Genomic DNA, 27,500 nt, shown 5'->3' with positions numbered 1-27,500 from the left:
TAGTTAATAACGGGTTAAAGGTTGTAAATAAAACCATTGTCATGAATGTTTTACTTGTGTTGTGTTCCCCGATGTTCCCCAATAAATCTGGTTGATTCGGATGAAGTTGCCGCTATGGATTAATTTGTGTCGCATCGAGGAACGATCCGTTCGATTTGTATATAAAACCAAAATGGTTACAGACTGGCATAAAATGCTCGGCATCTGACAAAACCAGTCTGTAACCGGGGTTCTATTTCCTCAACTGGTAAGGTACAAGGATTACGTTGGTATCGCGATTGAAGACGAGTGACCCGAGGCCTGTGCCGAGTTAGCCGGCGTTATAAACCCCGGAGACGGCCAGAGTGGGTTGAGAACCCTCTCCGTCGCTGAATCCTTAACAATATATATATATATATATATATATATATATATATATATATATATATATATATATATATATATATATATATATATACGTTCACACACTCAAACACACAGTGCTTTCAGAAAGTATTCACACCCCATGACTGTTGTGCCATTTTGTTGTGTTGCAGCTTGAACTGAAAATGGATTAAATTTAATTTTTTGTCACCGATCGACACAAAATACCCCATCATGACGAAGTGAAACCATGTTTTCAATTTTTTTTCAAATTAATTAAAAATGCAAAAGCTGAAATGTCTTGCGTCAAGAAGTATTCAACCCCCTTTACCATGACACTCCAAATTGAGCTCAGGTCCAATTTCCTTTGATCATCCTTGATATGTCTCTCCAACTTGATTAGAGTTCACATGTGACAAATTCAATTGATTGGACATGATTTAGAAAAAACATCTTTCTCGATAATGTCCCACAGTTGACAGTGCATGTTGGAGCAGAAACTCTTCCATGAAGTCCAAGGACCTGTCCGTAGAACTCTGAGATAGAATTGTGAGGAGACATAGATCTGGGGAAGGGTATAAAACAATTTCTGGAGTGTTCAAAGTTCCCAAGAGCACAGTGAGCTCTATCATTCGGAAATGGAAAGGAAATGGAACAGTCCAGACTCTTCCTAGAGCTGGCCGTCCAACCAAACTGAGCAACCGGGCAAGAAGGACCTTGGTCAGGGAGGTGACCAAGAACGCAATGACTACTCTGATAGAACTACAGAGAGAGTTAGTTCATTGGCTGAGATGGGAGAACTTGCCGGAAGGACAACAACAGAGATGCCAACTTTTGGAAATCAGAATTAGGGAGGATTCCCCTTCTCAAAAAGCTTGTTAGCATATCGAAGGAAGAAACAATAGAGTTTTGTTTGTGGAGACAAGAACATCCTGTTGACACGTTTTTCTCTAGATTCCTGCACAGTGTTTGAGGAAGATGCGCTTTTAGTTGTAGAACTCGTAGTACATTTAGCCGCAGGGCGATCACACTTGCGTTTACTGCCAGCAGAAGAGGTCAGACTCGTAGTACCAGATCCAATTTTACGTTTGGGGAGAGAGCTTGAGGTAGGTGCAGCCAAGGAAGAAGACCTCTGATTCGAAGGTTTTGCTGAGCTTCTATCAAGTGATTTGGCAAAAGCAGAACTTAACTTGGGTCCTTCTTTGCCTGTAGATGGGACTATCACAGTCTTTCTCGACTCTGAAGGGATCTGCTTTGTAGATGAACGTGATGAAGGGCCGGTGATGCTACCTGCTCTCAGCATTGGTTTTGGTGCTGTCCCTGCTGTCTTCTTCGCAGCAGATACTGCAGTGGTAGTGGTGAATGCTGCTCCACTAGTGCTTGATCCTGCAGTGCCAGTACTGGCAGTAGATACAGTGCCGTCCTTCTTGCTCGTTGTTAGAGTCTTGGCTACAGTTGGTTGCATTTTTCTTCGTACTTCTTCTTTGAAGAAGAGGCGAAGTGGCTCCCACTGTTCAATCAGCCTGTCTAGGCACTGACCAAGGGACAGCCACCTTGTTGCGACATGCTTCAGAATCTTGTGTGTCAGGGCATCACAGAGTTCTTGCAGTGCTTTCACTCCTTTGACGCGTTTACTACTTTTGTCCAAGTAGTAGTAAATATCGATGAGAAAGTCATCTAATTCAATGGGTAAGGCCTGAGCCGCCTTCTTGGCCGTATTGTGCATCATATGGCAAGGGCATCCCATGATGTAGCACTCTGGATTTTGTTTGTGGATATAAGCAGCGACTCCTTTGTGCTTGCCCACCATGACAGAGGCATTAACAGCACAAAAGGAAACACAATTTCCCCACGGAATTTTCCTGTCACTGAACTCATGATCAAGCAGTTTGAAAATGTTTTCTCCAGTGGAATCTTGTTTGCACGCAGGCAAACTTAGCAAACCTTGCTTCACAATCCCAGCACTGTTGTCATAGTACGAAATCAGGACAGGATATAGCTGGGCCTCACCACTGTCATTGCTACCGTCTGTAGCTAGGCTAAATGGAGCTAGTCTAGCAATATCGGCAATAGATGAAGCAGTAACATTTGACAACTCACCAATTATTGCTGAAGTTTTTGTTCTTGCACATCCATACTTTGAAGCAACTTTTGAATCTGGAAACATCTTTTGAAATAGAGGTCCAGCATGATCTGAGACTGATATGGGCAAGTTATGTTCCACAATAAATCCACTAAAGAGAAGTTCCGCTCGGGTAACATCCTCTTCCTCGCTTGTCCCTTGTTTGGTGAAATAATTCAGAAGTGTACCGGTACTCGTGCTCGAAGATCTCTCCTTTGCAATGTCTGTGTGCCGTTTGCTTCCAACGTGCTTCCGAATATCATCGCGACCTCCGTGCTCAACTGAAATATCAACGCTGCATACTGTACAATACGCATGATGAATTCCTCTTTCAGACTTTCGAATACACGGGTATTGGAGACTGTATTCGGTCTTGTACTTCTGAGACCATTTCTTGGTCTTCGTAAGCTTCTTTTCTGCCATTTCGTAATCAACATCGAGGGCTTGAAGCATCGGTAACTTCGAAGTCGATGTTCCACAGCTGCAGCGCGACTCGTAGAACTCTAGCGGCTGTTAAACACCGCACGGTGGTCGCGACCGCCGGGCTGGTACGGGGCCCAGCTGCATGCAGTGAGCGTATCGCATGCATATACACTGTGCATACATACCGCATGCACTGTATTGCACACATACCGCATGCACTAAATCTCAGTGCATGATCGCATAAGCGAGATCCAGACCCAATGTTTCGCTGCTCCTCATTTGAATTTGCAATTTTTTACGTACAATTTGGTAGCAGCGAACGTTATGGAGTTACCACATGCTATACGTAGCAGACGATGCTTTTCATTCAATTCTCATACTAGTACATTCTGATTAGTGAACAGTGCAAAAATATCAAAATTTCGGGAGGATAAGGATAGTGATCGTAAGGGCGGGAGTTTGGGTGAATTTTCGGAAGCCTCCCGATGAAATCGGGAGGGTTGGCATCTGTGCAACAATCTCTGCAACACTTCACAAATCTCAGCTTCATGGGAGAGTGGCCAGACAGAAGCCACTCCTGAGAAAAAGGCACATAACAGCACTAATGGAGTTTGTAAAAAGGCACGTAAAAGACTGAGCATGAGGCAAAATATTCTGTGGTCTGATGAGATGAAAATTGAACTCTTTGGCCTGAATGCAAACCACTTCATCTGGCAGAGTCCGAGCACAGCTCATCACCCATCTAACACCATCCCTACCATGAAACATGATGGTGGCAGCATCGTGTTATGGGGATGCTTTTCAGCAGCAGGAACTGGGAGACTTGTAAGGAAAGAGATAACAATGAATGGAGCCAAATACAGCCAAATCCTTGAGGATAACCTGCTTCAGAGTGCAAAAGACCTTCGACTGCAGTGAATATTTATGTTCCAACAGGACAATGACACCAAGCATACAGCCAAAGCAACACTGGAATGGCTTCAGAACAAGAACGTGAAAGTCTTTGAACGGCCTAGCCAAAGAAGACTTGAATCCAATTAGAAAGAAGCTGTGGAAAGACAAGACACCTGTTCACCGACACTCCCCATCCAACTTGACAGAGCTTGAGCAAATCTGCAATGAAGAACAGGAGAAAATCCCCAAATCCAGATGTGCAAAGCTGATACAGATATGCCCAAGAAGACTCAAAGCTGTCATCACTACCAAAGGTGTTTCTACAAAGTATTGACTTGGGATAGAATACTAATTGCCACAAGATATTTCAGCCTTTCATTTTCAACTAATTTGTAAAAATTTCTGAAGCCATGTTTTCACTTTGTCATGATGGGGTATTTTGTGTAGATCAGTGACAAAAAAATGAAATTTAATCCATATTAAATTTAGGCTGTAGCACAAAATGTGACAAAAGTCGAGGGGTGTGAATACTTTCTGAACGCACTGTACATTTACATATATATATATATATATATATATATATATATATATATATATATATATATATATATATATATATATATATATATAGACGTCTCATGCTCTTCGAGCCGAGGAAAGCTGCAAAAAGCAACCATGAAAGGCTACCCAAGGTAAGCCCTTTTCTATGTCAAACCCTTCCCAGAATTCCTCCACAGCTGCAAAAACATTCACAAATAGTAAAAACATGAGAATCCCAATGCCACACATCCACTCAGCTACCGGACTGGTTTCATCACTTGTTGGCAAATAATTAGCAACAACGCAGACCGAAACATGCACTACTGAGGCTCCTGAGCATGTACCACGTGTAAATGTCAATCCAGCAGTGGTTCACAGGTGAGAATGTCGGTTCAACTCGGTTCACAGATAAGAGGTGTAAGTGGGTCTTCGTTTTTCATTTATATTTTGATGGTTTTTGACATTTACATGTGGTACATGCTTGGGGGTCTCATTGTGTGCATTGCTGTCTGTGCTGTCACTGATGATTTGCCAACAAGCGATGAACTGGTTCGGCAGCTGAGGGGGTGTGTAGCATTGGGATTCTCATGTGTGTACCATTTGTGAACGCCTTTACAACTGGGGAGGAACTCTGGGAAGGGTTTGAAACAGTAAAGCGCTTACCTTGGGTAGCTTTTCATGTTTACTTTATGCAGATTCTTCTGCTGGAAGAGCATGGGAGGAGTCAATTTTATTTATATAATCCTCGCCACCTGGGTTCAATTGAATAGGTAAGAGCTAATTGGTTATTCCCTCCAATCACAAGTGAGAGATGTGAGTGTGTCCTAGTTTTTCATATGTACGAGATGACCCGTGAACCCGTTGGATTCCCATTGTGACAGTGGTTGATAAAAAAAAAACATTTCCAAAAAAAAAAAAAGATACCTCCTGCGAACTATATTGGGGAGGTTGTTTGTATTGATCAAATACTCCCGAAGAGTCCTTGACTGAATCGGGAATTGATTTTTTAAACAATTTTTTTTTGTTGCCCGATTTTAACGAAACTTGATATTGCACACCGCAGGAGAATGGTGAGTAAGGTGGGCCGAAAATGTTTGCACTATCATGTACCGTTTTGGCTGTATTTCAGGAACATACATACATACATACATACAAGATGAGAGTTTTAGTCATATATAGATGTGGATATGTATATATATATATATATATATATATATATATATATATATATATATATATATATATATATATATATATATATATATATATGCACATACACACATACATATTAGAGTTGTGAGTCATTGTTTGTGTCCACATGAGTAGTTACCTTACACCAGAAGCCTTTCATAGTTTCTTGTGCACCGTTAATAATAACGGATCCACTGTGCGGTAGATCCCTAAAAGTGAGGCAAACATCCATGCAAGTGTTGCCGCAAATGCTCCCCCACGTTTCTCATGCACCGTTCATAATGTGCCAACACTAAAAGTGATGGACAAAAGTGAATCGTGTAAAATCTTGTCCCGAGACATATCACGTGCTTTAGACACGGTGTGGAATCCTGCCCTGCTCACCAAACTCTCTTCCTATGGTATCTGAGGCTATCTCCACTCATAGCTCGCAGATTTCCTCTCCTGTCGCAGTCAACGTGTGGCCATAAATGGAGTTCTTTCATCCACTCTTCCTGTCCAGGCTGGAGTTCCTCAAGGCAACGTTCTGGGCCCTGTTCATTTTCTGGTTTTCATCAATGATCTCTCCGACTCTCTGGAAAATCCTCTTTATCTCTTTGCTGATGACTCCACCCTCTGCTGTACCATCGGTCATCCCTCAGACCGGCAAGCAGCAGCTTCTTTGCTCTCTGCAAATCTGGATAAATTCACAAACTGGTCCAACACATGAAAAATGTCTTTCAATCCTGACAAATCTCACACTCTCACAATGTCTTTCCGAAAGGACCATTTAGAACCCCCCCTCCCCCCATCTACTTTCTCAACAATCCTCTGGAAGAAGTCCTTTCATTCAAGCTTCTGGATCTCACTATCTGCCATGATCTTTCCTGGGAAAGCCACATTTCCAACCTGGCCTCGAAACCAGTCACCGACTGGGAATCCTCCATCGTGCAAAGTCCTTCCTCCGCCCACCTGACCACATACAAAGTTTCCATCTGCAGCCTGATGGAGTACTGTTCTCCCATCTGGGCTAGTGCTCCTGCCTCTCACCTTTCTTGGCTTCACGCTGTGGAAACCAAGGCATTTAGGATCATTGGAATCTCCCACGGTGAGGCTGAGTCCCCCCCCCCCCCAATATTTCTTCAGGGCACTGAAGGTCCGCCAGCAACCCCCTTCTGGTGAAACTGCCAAATCCAAGAATCACTGCTCAACTTCACTCTTTCATTCCTCTTTTTTTCCCACCTTTAGAATAAACTCCCACACTCTCTTCACTCCCACTCTTCCCTCCAGATCTTCAAAACAGCTGTTCACCACCACCTCTTCTCTGCCCCCATCCAAAACCACGATCTTTTCTACCCCCGTTAATCCACCCCAAACCCACCTCCTTCAAATTCTCTGCCCTCCTTCCCAAAAGTTCCCTGTCGTGTAAGGTCCTGAAAGCCCCTGTGATGTCCATCTTGTATACCCCATGTTCTCTGCCCCATCCCTCTCTCTTCCACAGATATCCTGATGTCTGTTCCACACTGTTTTATCCTTCCCTCTCCCACCCCTCTTGTATCCTGCCCCCATTGTTGCGTGTTGTGTGTTCGCTCTCTTACGAGCCTCGACAATGTACACACAAAAAAAAAAAAAAATTAAAAAGGCAGAAAAAGTGATGATCTCGTGCGAAAACAAACAAACAAATCGCCTTCTATTGGGGTGGGGAGGAAGTGAGTGGGGTTCGTTGGTATTTAGAGCTGCAGAACGATTTATAAAAGGCACACAGCGATGGATTACAAAGATAAACAATTTAAGAGATTAAATGGGGAGGAATGGTCAGGGCTTTAGACACATTACAGAATGGACTGTCCACGTTTAATCTGCTTCAATGCAGCAGGAGACTTCATCGAAAAGCACATTTACGTTTATGTGACATGTTTATTTCATTTCTGATGTGTTTATTTTTTGGCTGCTCCCCGTCTTCCTCTATATTTTATCTAAGTCCAGGAACCTCACCCCCTTTTCTCATAAGCCCATTGTTTTAACTTTTGCTGTTTTGGATATCACGCCATTTTTCAGGAATGTGACCCCCGCAATATTTAAGGGTTGACTGTACTCAGCGTGCGTACCTGTCACTTCATTGACCGTTTTTATTCAAAAGATACCACTTTGTACTTCACAACCATGTTGCATGTCGATCTGTGGGCATCAATGAGGACGTAATAATGAAGTAAAACCCATGAAAAGAAGAGATATTTTATAGCTCGTAATCGTTGCTGTCATGGTGGCTGTGAGTGTTGTTACCTCTGCCACTAAAGGTGGGTGGAGGTTATGTTTTCACTCCTCACTGTTTGTCTGTCTGTGAGAATGATATGTCAAAAAGTTATGGACGGATTTGGACAAAATGTGTGCGACAAGGACTAATTGATTCGAATTTGGTTCCGGTCCAGATCCAGATCCGGCCTATCAGTTGGATACAAAACGTAAACTCTTCAGCCTGGTGGAAGCATGCGCTCTATCACGTGCCGTACTAGTTGTGTGTGTGCTCCTTTCATGTACTTTTTATTTATTTTTCTTTTGCTTAGCAAAGTATTACTAGGTATAGTTTTGTGTGCTCCTGTTGTGTCGTTCGAAAGGGTTCCTGCTCTCGTACAATAATAAATGCTACCATTGGAACTGCGACATCAAGCTCCCATTCCCCGTGTCTTCTTCCTCAATTTTAGATATGGATGATTTGGCTACGAACATTAGGAAGTAATGCACAACTCAATGTAATTTATGAGATTTGTACCTAATATCCCAGCATGAGCTTAGTGCTTCGACGGGAACAATATACATGCCAATGTCCATATCACCAAGTTGAGTTATGCTCAACTACTCAACAATCACACCCAACCTTAGGCTACCAGGATAGATTAGAGGTTCACACATTTCCCTCTCAGCTGTGTTGCATGAGTTTGAATCACGACCCAGCTATAAACTGTCACCCTGGTGTTTCGCAGGCAGTGCGATTCATTAATGTGTGTGCTGTCCCTCGGATAGACGTTAAACTGGGAATCCTGTCTGCTGGTATTAGTTGGTGGACGTTAAAGAACCCACACTGTGCTTCGTGAAGAATACGCGAGATATCGCTGGCGCATGGCCAAATTCCAACTTAAAGGGGGGGGGCACTGCATCAGTGGCATCGCTGTGCCCTACAGCAAAATGATGCTATCTGCAGCAATGTGCTGCAAACAAAAGAAGAAGAAGAATAAGAAAAGAAGACACCCAACCTTATTGGTCGTGTAGCTGTCCCAGATGATGAGCTTGCCATCTTGAGAGGCACTGACAAGCAGCCTATCGAGGTGGACATAAAAGAGGTGGCATGAAGTAAGAACGACAAAGTGGCAAGGAAAGCAAAACGAAGGAGTAATCATTAGATAATCAGATATTAATATATTCATTAACATCTATTTCAGATTTGTTTGACAGTTCGCTAAGGAAGTATGAATAGGGTGGGTCTGGAGGATCCTTGAGGATGGGACTTTGGATTATTTGTAAATTTGGAGCCAGTTATGTAGTCTGTGTGTCATAGCCACTAGGCAGGACATTGCTTTAAATTACCTGGAATCGGTACCCCAGTGCATCGCGTAGATCTTCGCTAAATGCCCACGCAGTGTACGCCGTGTACGCATCTGAATGCGCCCCACAGGATCCATATTAGATGTGACCTGCCGGATAAGCACAGGGAAAGCATCACCTGCCGTCTCAATGCACCATAATATTGCTGCAATGCCCAGATCTACACCATATTTCCCAAACTCTATTCTGTGCTGCCACACAGGTACTTAAATGCTCTCATACCTGTGCCAGGTTTGTGTCGCCACATGCTTTCCTGGCATCCTGAATAGAAATACAAAGCAGAAAGAAAGTAGCAACTCTTGTTATCAAACTTCTATTCAAGTTGCAGGCTGGTTGTTAACAGGTAGTGGTGGCTGTTTAGCAACTAAATATTGTTGGGAGACGTTCTTAATACCCTTATTTGGTTCTTTAGCTGCTCAGCCTCCTGCCGCAACTGCTCCAACTCGCTCATCTTCCCTGCCATCTCTCGGGTTTCCAATGCTCGCACTCCCTTACAAAGACTTTGAGCCCTGTGTGGAGGGAAAAGATAACCCTGAATCAGAATAAACAGGTTACAAGTAAAGTATAATGTTCATCGCAAATTTGAGCAGAAAAGAAATTATTACCCCATGAAAACTAATCAGCATACGAAAGTACGCAATTTGGTGTCTGTCTGTCTGTCTGTCTATTTGTCTATCTCACCATGACACATTTGGTCATTACTTACCAATCTCAACCAAACTTAGCAGTGGGACTAGGGGTCACACAATGGAGGTTATAGCAACTTCATTTGCCAAAACCCCCTCCCTCCCCAAGAGACATTTCTGCCTCGGACAAATGCCGTGTATAAATAGCTTATCATGGGGTATTATGGGGCACACCTCTTGGAAGTAAAAATTATTGTAACTACAAACTATGTAGTAAATTCCATCCAACATAAAATTACCTTTTTAAACAGATGTGATTGTTTAATACTGGAATGAAAGAAATGTGTAGGAAACCTGACATCCCTGAGGCATTCAATGCTTATCACATCAGCCGCCTCAACTACAGTGCCTTCAGAAAGTATTCACACCCCTTGACGTTTTTTCACATTTTGTTGTGTTTCAACCTGAATTTAAAATGGATTAAATTGAGATTTTTTTTGTCACCGATATACACAAAATATCTCATAATGACAAAGTGGATTTTTTTTTTTTGAGATTTTTACAAATTCATTAAAAATGAAAAATTTAAATGTCTTGAGTCAATTCAACCCCTTTGCTATGACACCCCAAATTGAGCTCAGGTGCATCCGATTTCCTTTGATCATCCTTGAGATGTCTCTACAACTTTATTGGAGTACACCTGTGGCAAATTCAATTGATTGGACATGATTTAGAAAGAAACATCTTTCTATATAATGTCCTACAGTTGACAGTGCATGTTGGAACAGAAACTCTTCCAAGAAGTCCAAGGACCTGTCCGTAGAACTCCGAGATAGAATTGCGAGGAGACATAGATCTGGGGAAGGGTATAAAACAATTTCTGGAGTGTTCAAAGTTCCCAAGAGCAGAGTCAGCTCCATCATTAGGAAATGGAAAGGATATGGAACAACCGAGACTCTTCCTAGAGCTGGCCGTCCGAACAAACTGAGCAAACCGGGTAAGAAGGACCTTGGTCAGGGAAGTGACCAAGAACCCAATGACCACTCTGATAAAACTACAGAGAGAGTTAGTTCCTTGGCTGAGATGGGAGAACGTGCCGGAAGGACAACAATCTCTGCAACACTTCACAAATCTCGGCTTTATGGGAGAGTGGCCAAACGGAAGCCACTCCTGAGAAAAGGGCACATGACAGCATGCCTTGAGTTTGAAAAAAGGCACGTGAAAGCCTCTGGGAGCATGAAGAAAAAGATTCTGTGGTCTGATGAGATGAAAATTAAACTCTTTGCCCTGAATGCAAAGCATTACGTTTGGCAGAGAACAAGCACAGCTAATCACCCATCTAACACCATCCCTACCATGAAACATGGTGGTAGCAGCATCGTGCGATTGGAAATGCTTTTCAACGGCAGGGACTGAGAAATTTGTCAGGCTCGAGGGAAGAATGAGTGGAGCCAAATACAGGCAACTCCTTGAGGAGAACCTGCTTCAGAGTGCAAAGGACCTCAGAGTGAAGCAAATATTTATTTTCCAACAGGACAATGACCCCCAAGCATACAGCCAAAGCAACACTGGAATGGCTTCAGAGCAAAAACGTGATTGTCCTTCAGTGGCCCAGCCAAAGCCCAGACTTGAATTCCATTGAGAATCTGTGGAAAGACTTGAAGATTGCTGTTCACTGACACTCCCCATCCAACTTGACAGAGCTTGAGAAAATCTGCAAGGAAGAATGGGAGAAAATCCCCAAATCCAGAGATGCATAGCTGATGCAGACATGTCCAAGAAGACCTGAAGGTGTAATCACAACCAAAGGCGTTTCTACAAAGTGTTGACTAAGGGGGCTGAATACTTATGTAAATTAGATATTTATACCTGTCATTTACAAAGAATTTGTAAAAAATTCTAAAAACATATTTTCACTTTGACATTATGGGGCATTTTGTGGAGATTGGTGACAAAAAAAAAACATTCAAGTTCATCAATTTTAAATTCAAGCTGTAAAACAACAAAATGTGAAAAAGTCAAGGGGTTTGACTACTTTCTGAAGCCACTGCAGTTCGGCTTCGAGGCCACCATAACCTTCAGCTCATAAAAGTGCTTAAATGAGTCTTTATGCATGACTGATATATACCATTGCCTGTCCCATTTTTCTAGGCATCAGATTATATGAGGCGCCACGAGGAGGAGTGATGTAAGGGCCACATCGGCCATTTTGGAGTTAATGCCCTATAGCACTATTTTAACCCTTCCCCTATCATCCGAGCCTATCATCATCATATCATTAAAAAATGTCGCTTACATCACTCCTCCTCGCCGGGCCTCATATGTGGACTACATATGGATTGTTTATAACTTCTATCTTGGGGCCTCATATGTCAGGAGTGGCCTTCATTGCAACATCAACGACCGCCAAATAGGCTCATACTGTTCTACAAGGCAATACACCATGGAGTTGCGATTGAAATACTGCCATACACTGTGGCGGATTAACACACGGGCATGCAGGGCCCTTTGCCAAGGGCTCCAAGCTCAAGGTGGGCCCCGAGCTCAACGACGGCCCCGGTCAGAGGCAGAGTGAGGGTCATGCAACCCATGAATTGCATGCGGCCCCACATGACCGACCGTGGCTCACAATCCTTCAAGACAGGGCCCCTCACTTTGCCATCAAAACATATCAACTTGTGAGTGATGACAAACACAGCACAAAGGGAATGCTTCATCTCAAAGAAAGCACTGTCATGTAATTAATTTATTAAGAATATTTTGCCATGCTGTTTAACAAAACAGGATGATAACAAAATTAGATGGTGAGATTCGTAGAGAAAACAAGTGCAGTAATAACTACATTTAATGTTTACGAATACAACAATAATCACAATAAATTTTGTATAATTCTTCATGTTTGTACATAATCGATATTGTTCAACAAATCTACACTACAATTTATTGTACAATCACAAAACAATATAATATCGGTATTACAGCACTCTCTGAGGTTCAGAAACCGGAAAGTGGCGAGATTATGGCGGATGGTCACACCTACTATTGGTCTGGTCGCTCTAATGGTTACCATGCAAGGGAGTTGTTGTAGTCTTGTTCAATAAGCTGACTCCAAAGATAATTGAGGTAACACCGGTCGACGAGCATATTATGAGACTAAGGATTCATCACTCCTTGGGTGTCGTTTCCCCAGTCTCTGTGTACGCTCCGACTGAGGTGAGTGATCTCACCGTGAAGGACGCATTCTATGCCACGCTCGATTCTGTGGTTGATCGGTGGCCCAGGTGAGATACTCTTCTAGTCTTGGGGGATTTCAATGCATCGACTGGAACTAATAGATATGGGTATGAGACATGCGTTGGTCCCCATGGGTGTGAAACTGTGAACCAGAATAGCACTAAGTTCCCTGATTTTGCAAGAAGTCATGGACTTTGGTGGCTGGTTCATGGTTTCATCGCTCACAGGCTCATCGCTGGACTTGGTATTCCAACGCTGGTGGTGTGGCAAAGGAGATTGACTATGTGCTCGTTGATGGTTGCTGAAGGATGATCCAGAACTGCAGGGTCTACCGGAGTGCTCATTTCCTCAATACTGACCACAGGCTTGTTGTAGCAACTCTGAAGTTGCAGCTTAAATCCGGAAGAATGGTACCATCCCAACCTAGGCTGGATGTTGGCAAGTCAATGATGAGAGGGGTAGCTCAGGACTTTGCGAACAGGCTGAGTGGGGAATTGTGGAATCCTGAAGATTGTGGAATGCGTTCAAGGCCACCATCCTTGATGTTGCCGGTGGATGTCTTGGAACTCACCGTAGAGCAAAGAAGAACTTTGTCTCTCAAGGGACACTGGATACATTGACCTGAGTTGCAGGGCCAGGTTTAATGGCAGAGCTGAGCTGTTCAGGGAGCTGAGGCATAAAACTGTACCTGTGCTGAGGGAGGACAAGGAGGCCTATGTGCGAGGAATCTGTGAGGGGGTAGAGCATCACCTGTGGTCAAGTGATTCTCATCCTGCTTACACTGGAATGTGCACATTGTGTTCCTCCAAGCCCGTCCCTCGGTGTACTGCAGTTATACCGGAGGGTGGTGGATCTTGACAGAGGAGTCCGAAGTGAAGGCCCGCTGGGCCGGTTACTTTGAGCGGCTAGACCAGGCTGATCCACCAGCTGTTGAGTTGGATGTCAGTGGTGTTACGATCACTATTGCCCTTCCAACCCAACTGTGATCCACCTTCGTTTGTGGAAACAAAGGCTGCGGTAAACTGGTTGAAATGGGGGTAAAGCTCGTGGGATCTGTGGCATCCATGCTGAACTTCTCAAGGCTGGTGAAAATGCTATACTCGTGTCGTTGCATGCAGTTCTGTGCTCCGCCTGGAACACAGGCATCATCCCAACTGACTGGAAGAGGGGCCTTGTTGTCCCTCTCTGGAAAGAGAAGGGTGATCGCCAGGACTGCAACAACTACCGAGGGGTGACTCTGCTCTCAGGAAAAGGCCTTCCCCAAACTGTTCCCACAAAGTTGGAAGCATAGAATCGTCGAGAATGTCATTGTATGCTGTTATGTAGGGTTAAGATTTCCCTTCACTGCAACTACGGGGCCTAGCCCGAACGATGAAAAAAAGCCCCAGACCATTATTCCTCCTCCACCAAACTTTACAGTTGGTACTATGCATTCGGGCAGGTAGCGTTGTCCTGGCATCTGCCAAACCCAAATTCGTCCATCGGACTGCCAGATGGTGAAGCGTGATTCATCACTCCAGAGAACACATTTCCACTGTTCCAGAGTCCAATGGCGGTGACCTTTCCACCACTCCAGCTGACTCTTGGAATTGCACACGCTGATCTTAGGCTTGTGTGCGGCTGCTTGGCCATCGAAACTCATTTCATGAAGCTCTCAATAAACAGTGCTTGTGCTGACATTGCTTCCAGAGTCAGTTTAGAACTTGGTAATGAGTGATGCAATTGATGGCAGACGATTTTTCCGCACTATGTGCTTCAGCACTCGACGGTCCCATTCTGTGAACTTGTGTGGCCTACCACTTCATGGCTGAGCTGTTGTTGCTCCAAGACGTTTCCACTTCACAATAACAGCACTTACAATTGACCGGGGCAGCTCCAGCAGGGCAGAAATTTGATGAACTGATTTGTTGGAAAGTTGGCATCCTATGACGGTGCCACATTGAAACTCACAGAGCTCTTCAGTACGGCCCATTCTACTGCAATTGTTTGTCTATGGAGATTGCATGGTTGTGCTTGATTTTATACACCTGTCAGCAATGGGTGTGGCTGAAATAGCCGAATCCACTAATTAGAAGGGGTGTCCGCATACTTTTGGCCATGTATTGTACGGATGTACGCATCATCGACAACTCCAAGAGGATTTGACCGAGGAAGCTGAAACTTTCAGGGATTAATGAAGGCACCATGATGTTGTTCTTGTGCAAGTTTTGTTTGATTCCATTAAGTTTTGGAAAGAAAAATTCCACCCATCTTGGCATTTTCTTCCTTTGGGTGGTGGTGGGGGTGGGGGGTACAATTGGAATTATCTGAGCCAGTTAACTGCAATGTATAAGAATATGCACGTCAGCAGTCGGCATGCTTTTCCTTCATATATGTAACCTGGGTTATTTCGATCTTGGGGAGCAATCGAGGCAGCGGTCTATTGCCTATACACTGCCAAAATAAAGGGATGAGTCAGAAGAACATGTTCTTTTTCTTTGATTATATGCAGCACAAGGCTGCAGGGTAGTCTCCTTGACTGAGGGCACGGCTGTGCCACTGATGCAATGCCCTCTGCTGATTAAGGTCGGAATTTGGAATTTAGCCATGGTGCCGGCAATAGCTCACCTCCTCTTTGTGAAGGACACCTTGGGATCTTTAACGTCCACTAACAAATGCTGGCAGACAGGACTTCCATTTAACATCTGAATGATGGCACACACATTGATGAATCACTCTGCCGATGGAACACCGGGAAGACAGTTTGTGGCAGGATCGAGATTCAAACCCATGATAGACAGCTTATAGATGACTGTTTGTACCTCGAGGCCATCCTGTCAGCACAGGAGAACATGTTGCACACTTGGAACGAGATCGCCTGTAGGGCGGGTACTCTGTTAGTTGAAAAAGAAATAAAGCTTTGTATAATTAAGGTCTGTCATACTTTATAGTGCATTAATAAAATGAGTCTAAAGGCACAGAAAGATATGTAAATGTACTGCCTTGTGCATTTATTCAATGCATGGAGTCAGGGTATTCTTCATGTGTAGTCAGCGAAATGGATGTCAAGATCCACAGATTGCATGGTGACAGACCACGTGAAATATTTAGCAAGAAGGAAAATTCCACAAAATATGACAATTTTTTTGAAGATACAAGCATTTTGTGGTTCGACAGGGTTTTGTTTTTGGCATTTATTGATTGAAAAACGCATGTTAAGAACCAGAAGAATACAAATATATATATATATATATATATATATATATATATATATATATATATATATATATATATATATATATATATATATTGTTACGGTTGTGGAAATTCGCATTACACCATAAAGGGCCCTCAGGTGAGATATCTCCATCGGTACATGTGTAGTTAGCCCAAACCCATTGTATAGAGGGAATTTATGTGATTCATCCGGGCTGCTACACTTTGAGTTAGTCGTTTTTCTTTTTCTATCTTTTATTTCAAACAAACAGCATCTCAACAACCACGCCATCCCCACCACAGCGCCAACCACACTACAACAACACCACTACCTTCGCCTTTACCTTCACAACTTCATCCCACATCATCGCTTCTACGGCCATTCCCGCACCACCTGTGAACACTGAACGTCGGGCTGTCTCGGGCCCGTTCGGCGATTGGTGCCGAACGCACCGAGCCGCGAGCGCGAATGGCGGCCTTTCCGAGGGGAAAATTCGGATCAGAAACGCTTCACGCCCACTTCCTCTCCATCCAATGGGCGAACGCGAGGCGGCTTGGCCCCGCCTCGAAGCGCGCATAGGTGAAGTCCGTTTATGCAAATATGCGGATCCAGGGAGGTTCACGCCCCTTTTTGCCCGACCAATGGCTGAACAGAGGGTGGCGTGGCCCCGCCTCCAATCGCGTTTTGATCCGCATATTTGCATATCGGCTTCTCCTGCCAGCTATAAAGGCGCGAGAATTACCAGGTTGAGGGGAGTTGCTTTTGGAGACAAGGAGCGTCGCGTTGGTGGAGTTGAGTCAAGTGCGCGCGGTGGAGCTGCAGGCAAGGGAGCTCGGGTCCGAGGCAAGAAGGACGGCGGTCGGCGACGAGGTTGCGGTGTGGGGGATCGCTCGTCTCGTCGCGGGACCCACGCCAGCCAGCCACTCCCCTCCCCCAGGGCATCAACAATTTCCCCTTTCCCCCCCCCCGCGCTGAGATAGTGCAAAAGGGGGCCCCGTTCCTCCCCCGCCCCAAACGTGGTGCCAACAAGCATGCCAGGGGCCCGGAGTCAGAGCACAGCGGCGCGGACACTTTGCGGCTTGCCCGCCAACGCGTCACGAGGACGCAGGTAAGACCTCCCCGGTCTCGCGGACCTGGCCGCTCCTCTAGGTCCCGCGCACATTTGGCCTACGGGCCTGTCTGCCTCCTTGTCTGTGAGGGTGGCTACTTTCTTTTGCTTTTGTGTAAATGTGTGTTGGCGCCGTCTGTGAAGTAAAACTGTATAAGTGTTGCCGTGTGTGCGCGTAGTCGGTTTTAACTCTTACATTTGCTGTATATGCATTTCGATTCTGTATGGCTGTATATACGTGCTTTCCGTGTGCCGCGGAATAAAATGCTTGCTTGTTGAACTGTTCCCGCTCTGCTTCGTCTCCTTCCTTTTAATTGACTCTCCATCCTGCTTCACATAAGGGGTTCGTAGTGGGTGCAACATCCTGGTAATTAATCGGAACCGTCAAGGCTGACGATAACACCGCTCGGTTATCACTGTAGCACGGAACGGACCGCTTAAGCGGTTCGTGTCCGGAGTCGGCCTGTGGCGTGGTACGATCGCCCGGTCGACCATTCGCGCAGGTACTTAGGTAGATCAAATTTGGCGAGCAACCCTATCCTGCGCGGGTGGGCAATTGGCACGATCGTGGCGAGGTTAAACCCCCACCCGTTACTAGCTCCCGGCGTTGTTCCGAGAGGGTCACGACTGAATTGTCCGTCCGGTGGGCGACATGCCGCGATTCGAGTTACGTGGCCGTTCGCACGCCGGCGGGCGCGAATTCGCAACAATATACATAATTGCGGGTTCGGGGTGGCGGGATTCTCACCCGATCCTTGGCCCCACCCTCACCACCACCGTCCTCAGGGTTCATAACGCCGGCCGGCCGGCCGGCTCGGCACAGGCTTCGGGTCACGCGTCTTCAATCGCGATACCAACGTAATCATGAACCTTCCCAATTGGGGAAATAGAACCCCGGTTGCAGACTGGTTTTGTCAGATGCCAAGCGTTTTCTGCCAGTCTGTAACCATTTTGGTTTTATATACCAATCGAACGGATCGTTCCTCGACGCGACACAAATTAATCCACAACGGCAACTTCATACGAACCAACCAGATTTATTGGGGAACATCGGGGAACACAACACAAGCAAAACATTCACGACAATGGTTTTATTAACAATCCTTAACCCGTTCTTAACTAGGGAACTACGGATTACAGGTTTCGAGGGGGTCCCTACCGAGATATGCCTTAGACAACATGCAAACAAGACAGACAGACAGCATGCATGCAAGACAGAGTATTTGGTGATGTTTCATGGATGAGTTGAAAGTGTCAAAAGCACGAATGTCGCTCGTAACAAGCGGATGTCCACGGATTCGAGCCCCCAGCTCGAACGCGCCGCGTGGCAAGATGGCAGCGCCGTACTCTTTCTTTTCCGCACCGCACACGGCCTCCGCCCGCTCCAACCCCGCGCAAGGCCGATGGCACAAGACTGCCAGATCAACGATGGGCCTTAGCCGATCTCTCCCAAGGTCCAGCACACAAATCGAGGCCTGGCCTGTTCACCAGACAAGGCCCAAATCGAGGTGCCGGGCTCAGCAAGCGGATCGGCAAGCATGTCGAGCCGTGAGGTGAGCAACGACCTTCAGAGGCTCAGTCGTTTCCTCTCTTGCCTTCCCACCTCGAAGCCCGACTTCTCAAGTCCGTCCTCTCAGTTTCTTTCTCCGCAGAATCACCTTTTCTTTCCTTTTCCACGCTCGCCTCTCAAAGCCGGCTGCCGTTTTTCTCACTGCAGAATCAGCTCCTCGTAAGAGTCGATCGCCGACTCGACGTGCAGGCTGCCTCTCCCACTGCCCAAAAAGGCAGACTCGGTGCGCTCAGGCCCAGCCTCTCTCCCGGCAGATTCCACACTGTCTCTCCTTCGTTCGCTCGCTTCGAAAACACGAGCATGCCTCGAGAGCAACTGTTTCCACACACTGAACCCTTTTTCTCCACAGTTTCTTTCTTTCGCTCGCTTTGACCCCGAGCACGCCTCTCTCAGCGAAGCCGACAAACTCCACCCCTTAGCTCCACCTCCCTCTCCAGGCCACTCCTCCTCAGCCGACTGGGAGGGGCCTATCGTCCGGAGAGGGGAGGAAGAAGAGGGAGCTCCCGGCACACCACCACTGTACGAACAATAAAACATGCATCCAACACCTCCCGACACACATGTAACGTCCATTTTACCAAACAACCTCGCTAAACATGCATTTAATGGGGGATCTGAACTAATCCTATATTTACTAGTCCAATAAGGGCCATTTCCGTAACTATATATATATATATATATATATATATATATATATATATATATATATATATATATATATATATATATCAAAAAGCACAATCAAGCATCTGTATCACCACCTTGTAAGGCCCCATTGCACATTGTTATGTTTGCGGGGTCGATGGAGAAACTTCATAGTAAAGGTAGGATTGTATAGAGTAGCATGGCCTGTGGATGAGCAGGAGACATCTCGATATAATTTAAGTAGGGAAACTGTGAGCTGAAGTTGTGACATGTCACCGCACGGGGGGCAGTACTGTGTTAATAAGCTAGGGATTAAGGCCAATTTCTCCCACTATGTGATTGCCTCCTGTGACCTTTTCCTACATTTTTTGCATTTGCAAGACCGGTGATTAAAAAGGAATCGCTTCCCTAAAACAACAACTGAGCCGAACGTTCCAAGCAGGCAAAAACCCCCGCCTCCAGGAATGACAACTGTCAAGCCACGCCCCTGGAGTGGATGATGGATGGGCATGAGGTCAGAAGGTTTGGGAGAGAGGAGAGTTGTGTGAGGTACGCGGTGGACACAAAAAGGATCGAGCTCGCTGTCTTCCCCTCGACACGGTGAAGAAGGCTGCACGAGTCTCATGTTAATGCTGAGGCAAATTTGTTCGCATGCTGAAGCAAAACACGAGCTATTGACTGTTCGGCTGAGTCGAAGCGTGTATGTTTCTGAGGAGGGAAGAAGAGCGTGCCTTGTGGCCTTATCACGGGGCCTAAGAAATTGTCTCATCGTATGGTCAAGGAGGAAGGTGGGCAAACATGGTGAATGGACCTGGTGCAAGAGAGACCACGCACGGCTGCGTGGCTGCTTTGTGAAAATAAGCTGCATGGTGGTTTTTGGGCTCTGGCATTGAATACCACCACACAAATGGTGGTGCTACCAGAGTGCGGCAGAGGTTGGATTTGTCTCAAAAGAGTGAAAAATATCCTGGTTGCAAAATAAAATTTGGCATCAACATTACTCATGATTGTTCTCCCATTATTTCAAAAGTGAATGTTGAGCTTTTCAATGCAGCAGGAGAAGTGGCCGCTGTAAACGGGAGTCAGACGAACACATGTACAGACACTACGGTTCACAATGTATAATAGATGACTTCCCTTCCAAGTAACTTCAACACAGAAAGATACCATTCGTCTCATGAAGCCTGTGCAACGGTTGCCAAAGGAAACTTTTCTTGCACCCCCACTCCCAATCATCCCTATCCCCCTCCTCTCCCCCTTTGCTCTCTCCCTCCCCTCTACACTCCATGTCCATGCTCTATCCTTTTTATATGGCTTTAAATCCCTTATGAAGGAGGAATGTGGTATCTTGGGACGGGTGCTCTTCCTATCGCCGGCACTGTGGCCATTTTAACCGGGATTTTTTTCTTCCACATTTGTTGGTCAGTTACTTTTATTTATTACATTTGATGTAACATACTCGTTACTGAGCGTCTGTGCCACCGAAGCAGCTTCCTGAGGAAGGGTTATATATTGGGTGGTTTCCCATTGCCTTCCCAGCATTAGTTCGGTCAAGAATTTGTAATTTGGCCTTGGTGCCGGCAATAGCTTGCCCACTATACATGAAGGATATCGTGGGGATCTTTCACGTCCACCAACTAATGTCGAAGACAGGACACCCAGCTTAAGATCCATCGGAGGGATGACACACACATTGATGCCTACGAAACACCAGGATGACGTTTTATAGCTGGGTCGGGATTCAAACCCAGCCTAGACAGCTGAGAGCAAGCATGTGTGCCTTGAGGTCATCCTGCCAATATGTCATCCGTCATAATTCCGTGTGTGTGTGTGTTTGTGTGTGTGTGTGTGTGTGTGTGTGTGTGTGTGTGTGTGTGTGTGTGTGTGTGTGTGTGTGTGTGTGTGTGTGTGTGTGTGTGTGTGTCTGTGTCTGTGACCGCTGTTTCTCGACAACCACTGGTCCGACCTAATTGAAACTTGCCAGGTATATTGCTGGGGACCTAAGTATGTGCCTTTTCAAGGTTTGATATGAATCGGATAAGTGGTTCCCAAGTTATGGCCATTTATTTACCAAACCAATGACAAGACACGTTGTTGCGTGAGCGTGGCCGATGGGGAAGAGATCCTCCGCCGCGTTCCCCATTATTGGTTACAATGTACGGACTTCTGGATAGTGATGACACTGTATTCTAAGAATTTCTCGATTTCTTATGCGCAATTATAGATAAACACAATGCCCCAATCCAGTCGTCGTTTACGAGAGCAAAGGAATGGCCTGTGTGTTTGTTTGAAAGTTGTTGTTTTTTGGCACGTACAGGCACGCGAGAGCGAAGGAACAGCCTGTGTGGTTGTTGTTTCTGATACGGGGTTTGAAAGTTTTTTTTTTCACGTACGGCCACGCACGTCTGGGCACGCACGTACGGGCACGCGAGAGTGAAGGAACGGCCTGTGTGGTTGTTTCTGGCATGCGGCTTGAAAGTTTTTTTGTTTTTTTTGCACGTACGGCCATGTACTAGTATCTTAAACGCACTGTTAATCGACAAGCTGCGATTCCATGTCGTATTTACACCTTACAAATGTAAAAATATAAAATCAGACGTGCAATAATTACCTTTAAAAGAGTGAAAAAATGAATTTTGGAGCCGTTTTACCTCACCTTCCGCGAGCGTATTCGTTAATTATATCGTGTTCGAAGGAAATTGCTTTTTCCGAATTATTATCTGATTGAACTTGAGATTTTGACATGATTATTTCGGGCATGATTTCCAATCGTCAAATATGGAATCAGATGTCGAATATCAGTTTTAATAAGACAATATGATACATTGTTCAATCTTGCCAGGAGCGAATCACATTGCACCTAGCCTCAAACAGCCAATCAGCATAAAGAGCGAACATACAAACGGACAGCCATCCTTGTCTTATACTGTGTGTGTATATATATATATATATATATATATATATATATATATATATATATATATATATATATATATATATATATATATATATATATATATATACTAGCAAATACGACCTGTTGCTTCGCTCACGGGAATACTAAGATGGGGGAGAAAAAGTGAGGATGAGTAGGGGAAGGGAAGACAGTGTGAAGTGAGAGGAAGGGAAGGCAGACGTGCAGTGGAGCCTTAATTATGATTCATACTGTTTCATCAACATGATTCTGCATGGAATAACAGTGAAGATGGAAACAAAATAATGTCTCAAATCCATTTTCAACCGGTTATCCATTATAATAACATCTGGAGACAAACACCGCCCAGACATGTCCGCAGATAAACACAGTCCGGAAACAAACACCGTCAGGACACATCCGGAGACGAACAGCATCCGGAGACAAACGCCATCCAGACACGTCCAGAGCCATGGTGGTCCAGAGAAAGAGAGAGAGATTTGTGGGAGGGTGCTGCACTGTATTAGGAGATGGTGGAGCGAGGATGGGACAAAGGGAGAGAGAGAGAGATGGGTGGGGGAGGGGTGTTAGCAGAGAGAAAATGTTATACTTTATGAACAAAACACACACACACACATTATATATTAGTGCTTGGCCAATATCAGCAAGTTTTCGGGAATCGGCAGATAGGAGTCGGATGTGATTACCAACTACAGTACGTAATGTATACAACCCAATAATAACCTTGAGTACCTTTCACCCTTGTGTTGGGGGGAATTTCAATAAACAAATTAAGAAAACAATGTTGCATTTATATAAACCTTTCAAGGAGGTGTGCATAAACATTAATGATTATAAACCACTGTCGATTGTCGTTTGACGAGTGGGAAAAAAATTGGCTCTGTAATTTAGAAAACACGTTAATACGGCAAACGGCTTGGAAACCGGATGTTATCAAATATATTTTGCTTTGAAACTCACAAAGAGAAACCAAATAACCTTTGTAAAGCACACCCGAGTCATATAAAATAACCAAATGTTTTAGAAACAGTCACGAGGACAAGGGAAAACATGATCACTCATACGCTGCTGAGGTTAAACGTTAAAACCTCCACCACCAATCATCATCATAAGATACGGGATTAAACTTTGCCACCACGGCACCATCCTGTAACCAAGTGTGTAGGCATGCACACACATCCGCGGAGAGTCCCTTTACACATCGAAATCTACCCACATGTACCACGTCCGTATGTGCTGTCTACGTACCTCTACCTTGTATTAAAGCAACTGCTGACTGTACATCCCGATCGGGATGCGAACTGTACCGCTATCAATTGTCGGTCACTTGGCAAGTGGCTTAAGCACTCAAGCAATAACTCCAATGAAATGGTTGATAAGGAACGGGCTCGCTTGGCAAATGATAGCAAGCTGATTGGTAATGGCACATACCTGCAATGCAAAGAAAACCTAAACATCGCCGATTACTTAACATTTTCAGATTTCACTCCACATTTCGAATTATTTAATCCACATGATCCGATCCTCCAAACTGAAATTATATTTCTATTATATTCTTTATTCCGTGAGAGTAGATCGTGGAACATTTGATCTCAGAATGCATGAAATTGCTCCAAGCTCCGAATTTGAAAATTATATCACTTTTAAAAGCGATGTATGCAGCGATTCATAGGTCTGTAGATCAGGCATTCGATGATATGAGTGAGGAAAGTGGGAAAAAAACAAAAACGTTTTGAGCGCTTTATCGATATTAAAGTGCTGCTGCCTGTTCCAACTCAAGGCATTGTTGAGCAGGCCGAACAAAATGGCAAATTAAGACCCCAGCGAGGGATAGCGAGGTGGCCGAGGATGCGCCTGATGAAGGATGTAATTAAATAAGCCTGTTAATTATCTTCAATCGGGGTGTTTTAATTAACCCAAACACACAACTTTTGTTCATGCACTCCCTTGGAGTTCCCTTGGTATACATGCAAAGTTTCAGGCTGTTAGGTTTCATGACATTTGTTATTATAGATAACTGAAAATCTGTCTGAAGCCTTGGGCAGCCCATGTGAGTACGTCTACGAATTACAAACCATTGGAACATAAGTACATCCATTAATTACATACTATTAAAACATGAATACGTCTATTAATTACATACTGTTGCGGTTCTACAAAACCGCATGCCTCTAAGGCAATAGCACTCAACATACAGTGATCCCCAGGCAGTTATTTCGTTAGTCTTCGTGCAGTTAGACCTTCCCCTCATGTCTAGTGGGTTAACGGGACGAAGTGCGTTGCGTGGGTCTCATAACTAAATGTATTAACTATATCTCTATCTTCTATTCTGATTTCTATTCCAACCCTTTCCTTTTAACCATGGTACAAATCAAGCGAGCAAGCACACACGCCATGCAAAATGTGATGAGTAATAAGCACGCTACAATGCCTCCCGTGGCTTGGAACCAACAAACTTCCTCCACTATAAACACCACACACTGTACAGCACACGCATGGCACGCCAGTTTCCAACGGCATCTCACCTTGCTCACCTCTCGCTTACCAAAAACTCACCACTTCGACCATCAACACCTCCCGCACACGGAAAAAATATTCCCGCACCTCCTCATACCTCTGTATCGATACAATTCACCACTAAACAGAGGCGTGCTGCATAACTCAGGCTGTACTCGGACCGCGTGATGCGGGGGCGAGCAACGGACCAATCACAACGGCGAGCAACGGACCATAATAGCACCAATCACATCTCGCCGGAAATGTCCCGGGTGAGCATCCAGGATTGATACGACCCTCGTCCAGTCGCCAGTACATGGCAAGACGGGCGGCGAGGAGGGGTCACGGGAAAAGTGATCCAGGAGTTTGGTACGGGGCCTGGGTGGGCTCATGAGAGGGGTGGGGGGTGGGGGCGTGGGTGGCAGGTGTGCATTGCTTTTCAGCATTCAGACTGCACTTGGAGCACGTTCGGGTCCAGGTTGCCGGCTCATACACTATGTTGAGTCAGGAGCTTCGGGCCGTGTCATGCCGGATGTGCGAATGAGACAGCTTCCGGCCCCAGGAGCATTGCAGGGCGTGGCTAGGGCCACCGTGGCGCAATAGAGAAGCGGAATTTAGGTCACAGTGCATTGCCTTCGGGTCGTTACCCCACCCTTCACCCAGAGCTTATAAAAGGCGGATCGCGGAGCCACTCACCCTCTTCTTCGCCTCTCTTCTTTGCCACCTTCTTCTCTGCTCGTCTTGACTCTGCGTTGGCTGCTCCTCATTGCCTCTGGCCTTCACTGGCTCTTCACTCGTGGTTGGTGTGCGACTGAGACGTGCTTATTCTGGAGGACCATTGCGGAGCACACGTTGCCACGAGCCCCGGCAAAGTGACTAAGCTGGAGATAACGTGCCAACTTCTGAGGTGTGAACGCTCAAGCAGAGTGTCCCATGGAGGTACACATTACACTAACAGACCTATGCACTACTCGGTTTGGGATCTTTTTCCTCACGCATCTTCCCTCTCTCTCTCTTTCCACCCCACTATCTCATCCCCTTTGGACGCACAAAAGAGCATCCTTACTGACTCGCAATCAGTTTCCTCTGGCACAACACTGCACGACACCACACCACACCTCCCACTCCCACACCTCAGACACCAGTATTTCTCCCCCCCCCACCTCCCCCTAAGAGTACTGGGTTGCGTTGGTCGGCCGACCGCGCCAGGTATTACAAGGCCGTTTCTCCTCATCTGCTCTCTTTCTTTATGGCTATCTAATCTTCCTCGGGTGTGTGTGTGTGTGTGTGTGTGTGTGTGTGTGTGTGTGTGTGTGTGTGTGTGTGTGTGTGTGTGTGTGTGTGTGTGTGTGTGTGTGTGTGTGTGTGTGTGTGTGTGTGTGTGTGTGTGTGTGATGGCGCCTGTTGTAGCATAAGTTAAGATTGCAGAAGTTCTAACAGGATAAGTCTGTTCTGTATCTGCTTTTGTAAATTGCTTGCCTTTTGCCACACCCCATTAATTCCTTGATATCCTCTGCTGTACATACAAATAAACCCCATTTACTGTGCCACATACCTTTCCTCGCTTGATTGTAAATAAATGCTTTTTATAGAATTGTTCCCAGCTCGTTTTCATCTTTTCCTTCATTGTTCCAGCATGGCTCATATCCTAGCTTAGCCGAGCCGTTATCCGCCAACAATCTGTTTTTCCAGCCGGTACGCCCTTGGCAGTTACGCTCGGCTGCATCTGATCCAGTAGGGTGATCCGATTTAACAAGGCATACTGAGGGCGTCCTCCCCGGAAATTAGATCAGGTGACCATTAGGTAAACGGTATTTATTAGATGGAGGACCCTAAGTCACGTGGTCAAGTTATTGGCGTTCATGGTCGATTAGTGACCCGCCGCGTCACGAAGTTATTAGTGTGCGACGGCCTGCGATTCCGGAGAGTCTGGTGTGAACCCAAGGTAGTTTCCCCCCTCGTGGTCTTCTCGCCTCCGACCCCCAGGTCCGCAACAATACAATTTAAATGTGAGGACAGTGCATCTTAATTACCTACTATTGAAATGTGAGTACATCTATTACAATGGAAATGTAAGCAACAAGTCTATTAATTAAGTACGATTACAACGTGAGTACATCTATTAATTACGCACGAAAGGAATTTGAGTACATCTCTTAATTACATATGATTACAACGTGAGTATGTTTATCAATTACATACTATTGAAATGTGAATACATATATTAATTATGCATGAAAGGAACGTGAGTACGTCTCTTAAGCCTAAGTCACATTTGCTCTACGGCGAGGATACGGTGGCCATACCCCCCCCCACCCCCTGAATTGACAGAAACGTGCGGCAGCCGCAGAGTTTCTGAGGTGGCCTCAGGGTGGCCCTACGCCATATGGCTATCTTTTCCAGGCCGTAGGGGTCGCCGTGGAATTATAGCGCGGAGTTATAACTTTTTTCATTTCTAGGTTGGCTGTAGCAATTTGACAAGCCGTAGCCATGACGTAGATGTGTTCCACGTCGACTGTACGTAGGGCGTACGGTGGGCTTGCGTTATTCGTGCGGCTGCCGTAGGCTCTTATCAATG

General features: G+C 45.4%; 2 protein-coding genes across 9 annotated transcripts in view; one reads left to right on the top strand and one right to left on the bottom strand.

Annotated features, from left to right (window-relative positions):
• The window catches only part of LOC147029069 (actin-like protein 6A), a 181,069-nt gene that overhangs the window by 16,953 nt on the left and 136,616 nt on the right, over positions 1-27,500 (top strand). The gene's annotated exons all lie outside the window — the stretch shown is intronic.
• LOC147029070 (guanine nucleotide-binding protein G(I)/G(S)/G(T) subunit beta-1) overlaps positions 1-27,500 on the bottom strand; it is a 97,139-nt gene that overhangs the window by 20,809 nt on the left and 48,830 nt on the right. For 5 of the 7 annotated variants that reach the window (XM_085880001.1, XM_085880003.1, XM_085880000.1 and 2 more), the window contains 4 exons: positions 9,507-9,621; positions 9,335-9,373; positions 9,095-9,201; positions 8,764-8,827 (listed from right to left, as the gene is read on the bottom strand). The exons of the other annotated variants lie outside the window; for them this stretch is intronic. In XM_085880001.1, coding sequence (XP_085736127.1) covers positions 8,764-8,827; positions 9,095-9,201; positions 9,335-9,373; positions 9,507-9,575 — 279 coding nt within the window. In that variant the 5' untranslated portion in view covers positions 9,576-9,621. The remainder of the gene's footprint in view (positions 1-8,763; positions 8,828-9,094; positions 9,202-9,334; positions 9,374-9,506; positions 9,622-27,500) is intronic. 7 annotated transcript variants of the gene reach the window in all.

The sequence above is a fragment of the Eptatretus burgeri genome, chromosome 4 (assembly GCF_056783735.1).
Source record: "Eptatretus burgeri isolate ZD-2024b chromosome 4, Ebu_testis_v1, whole genome shotgun sequence".
Taxonomy (NCBI): Eukaryota; Metazoa; Chordata; class Myxini; order Myxiniformes; family Myxinidae; genus Eptatretus; species Eptatretus burgeri.
Note: the sequence above shows the minus strand (reverse complement) of the source record. Positions and strands in the feature narration are given on the sequence as shown.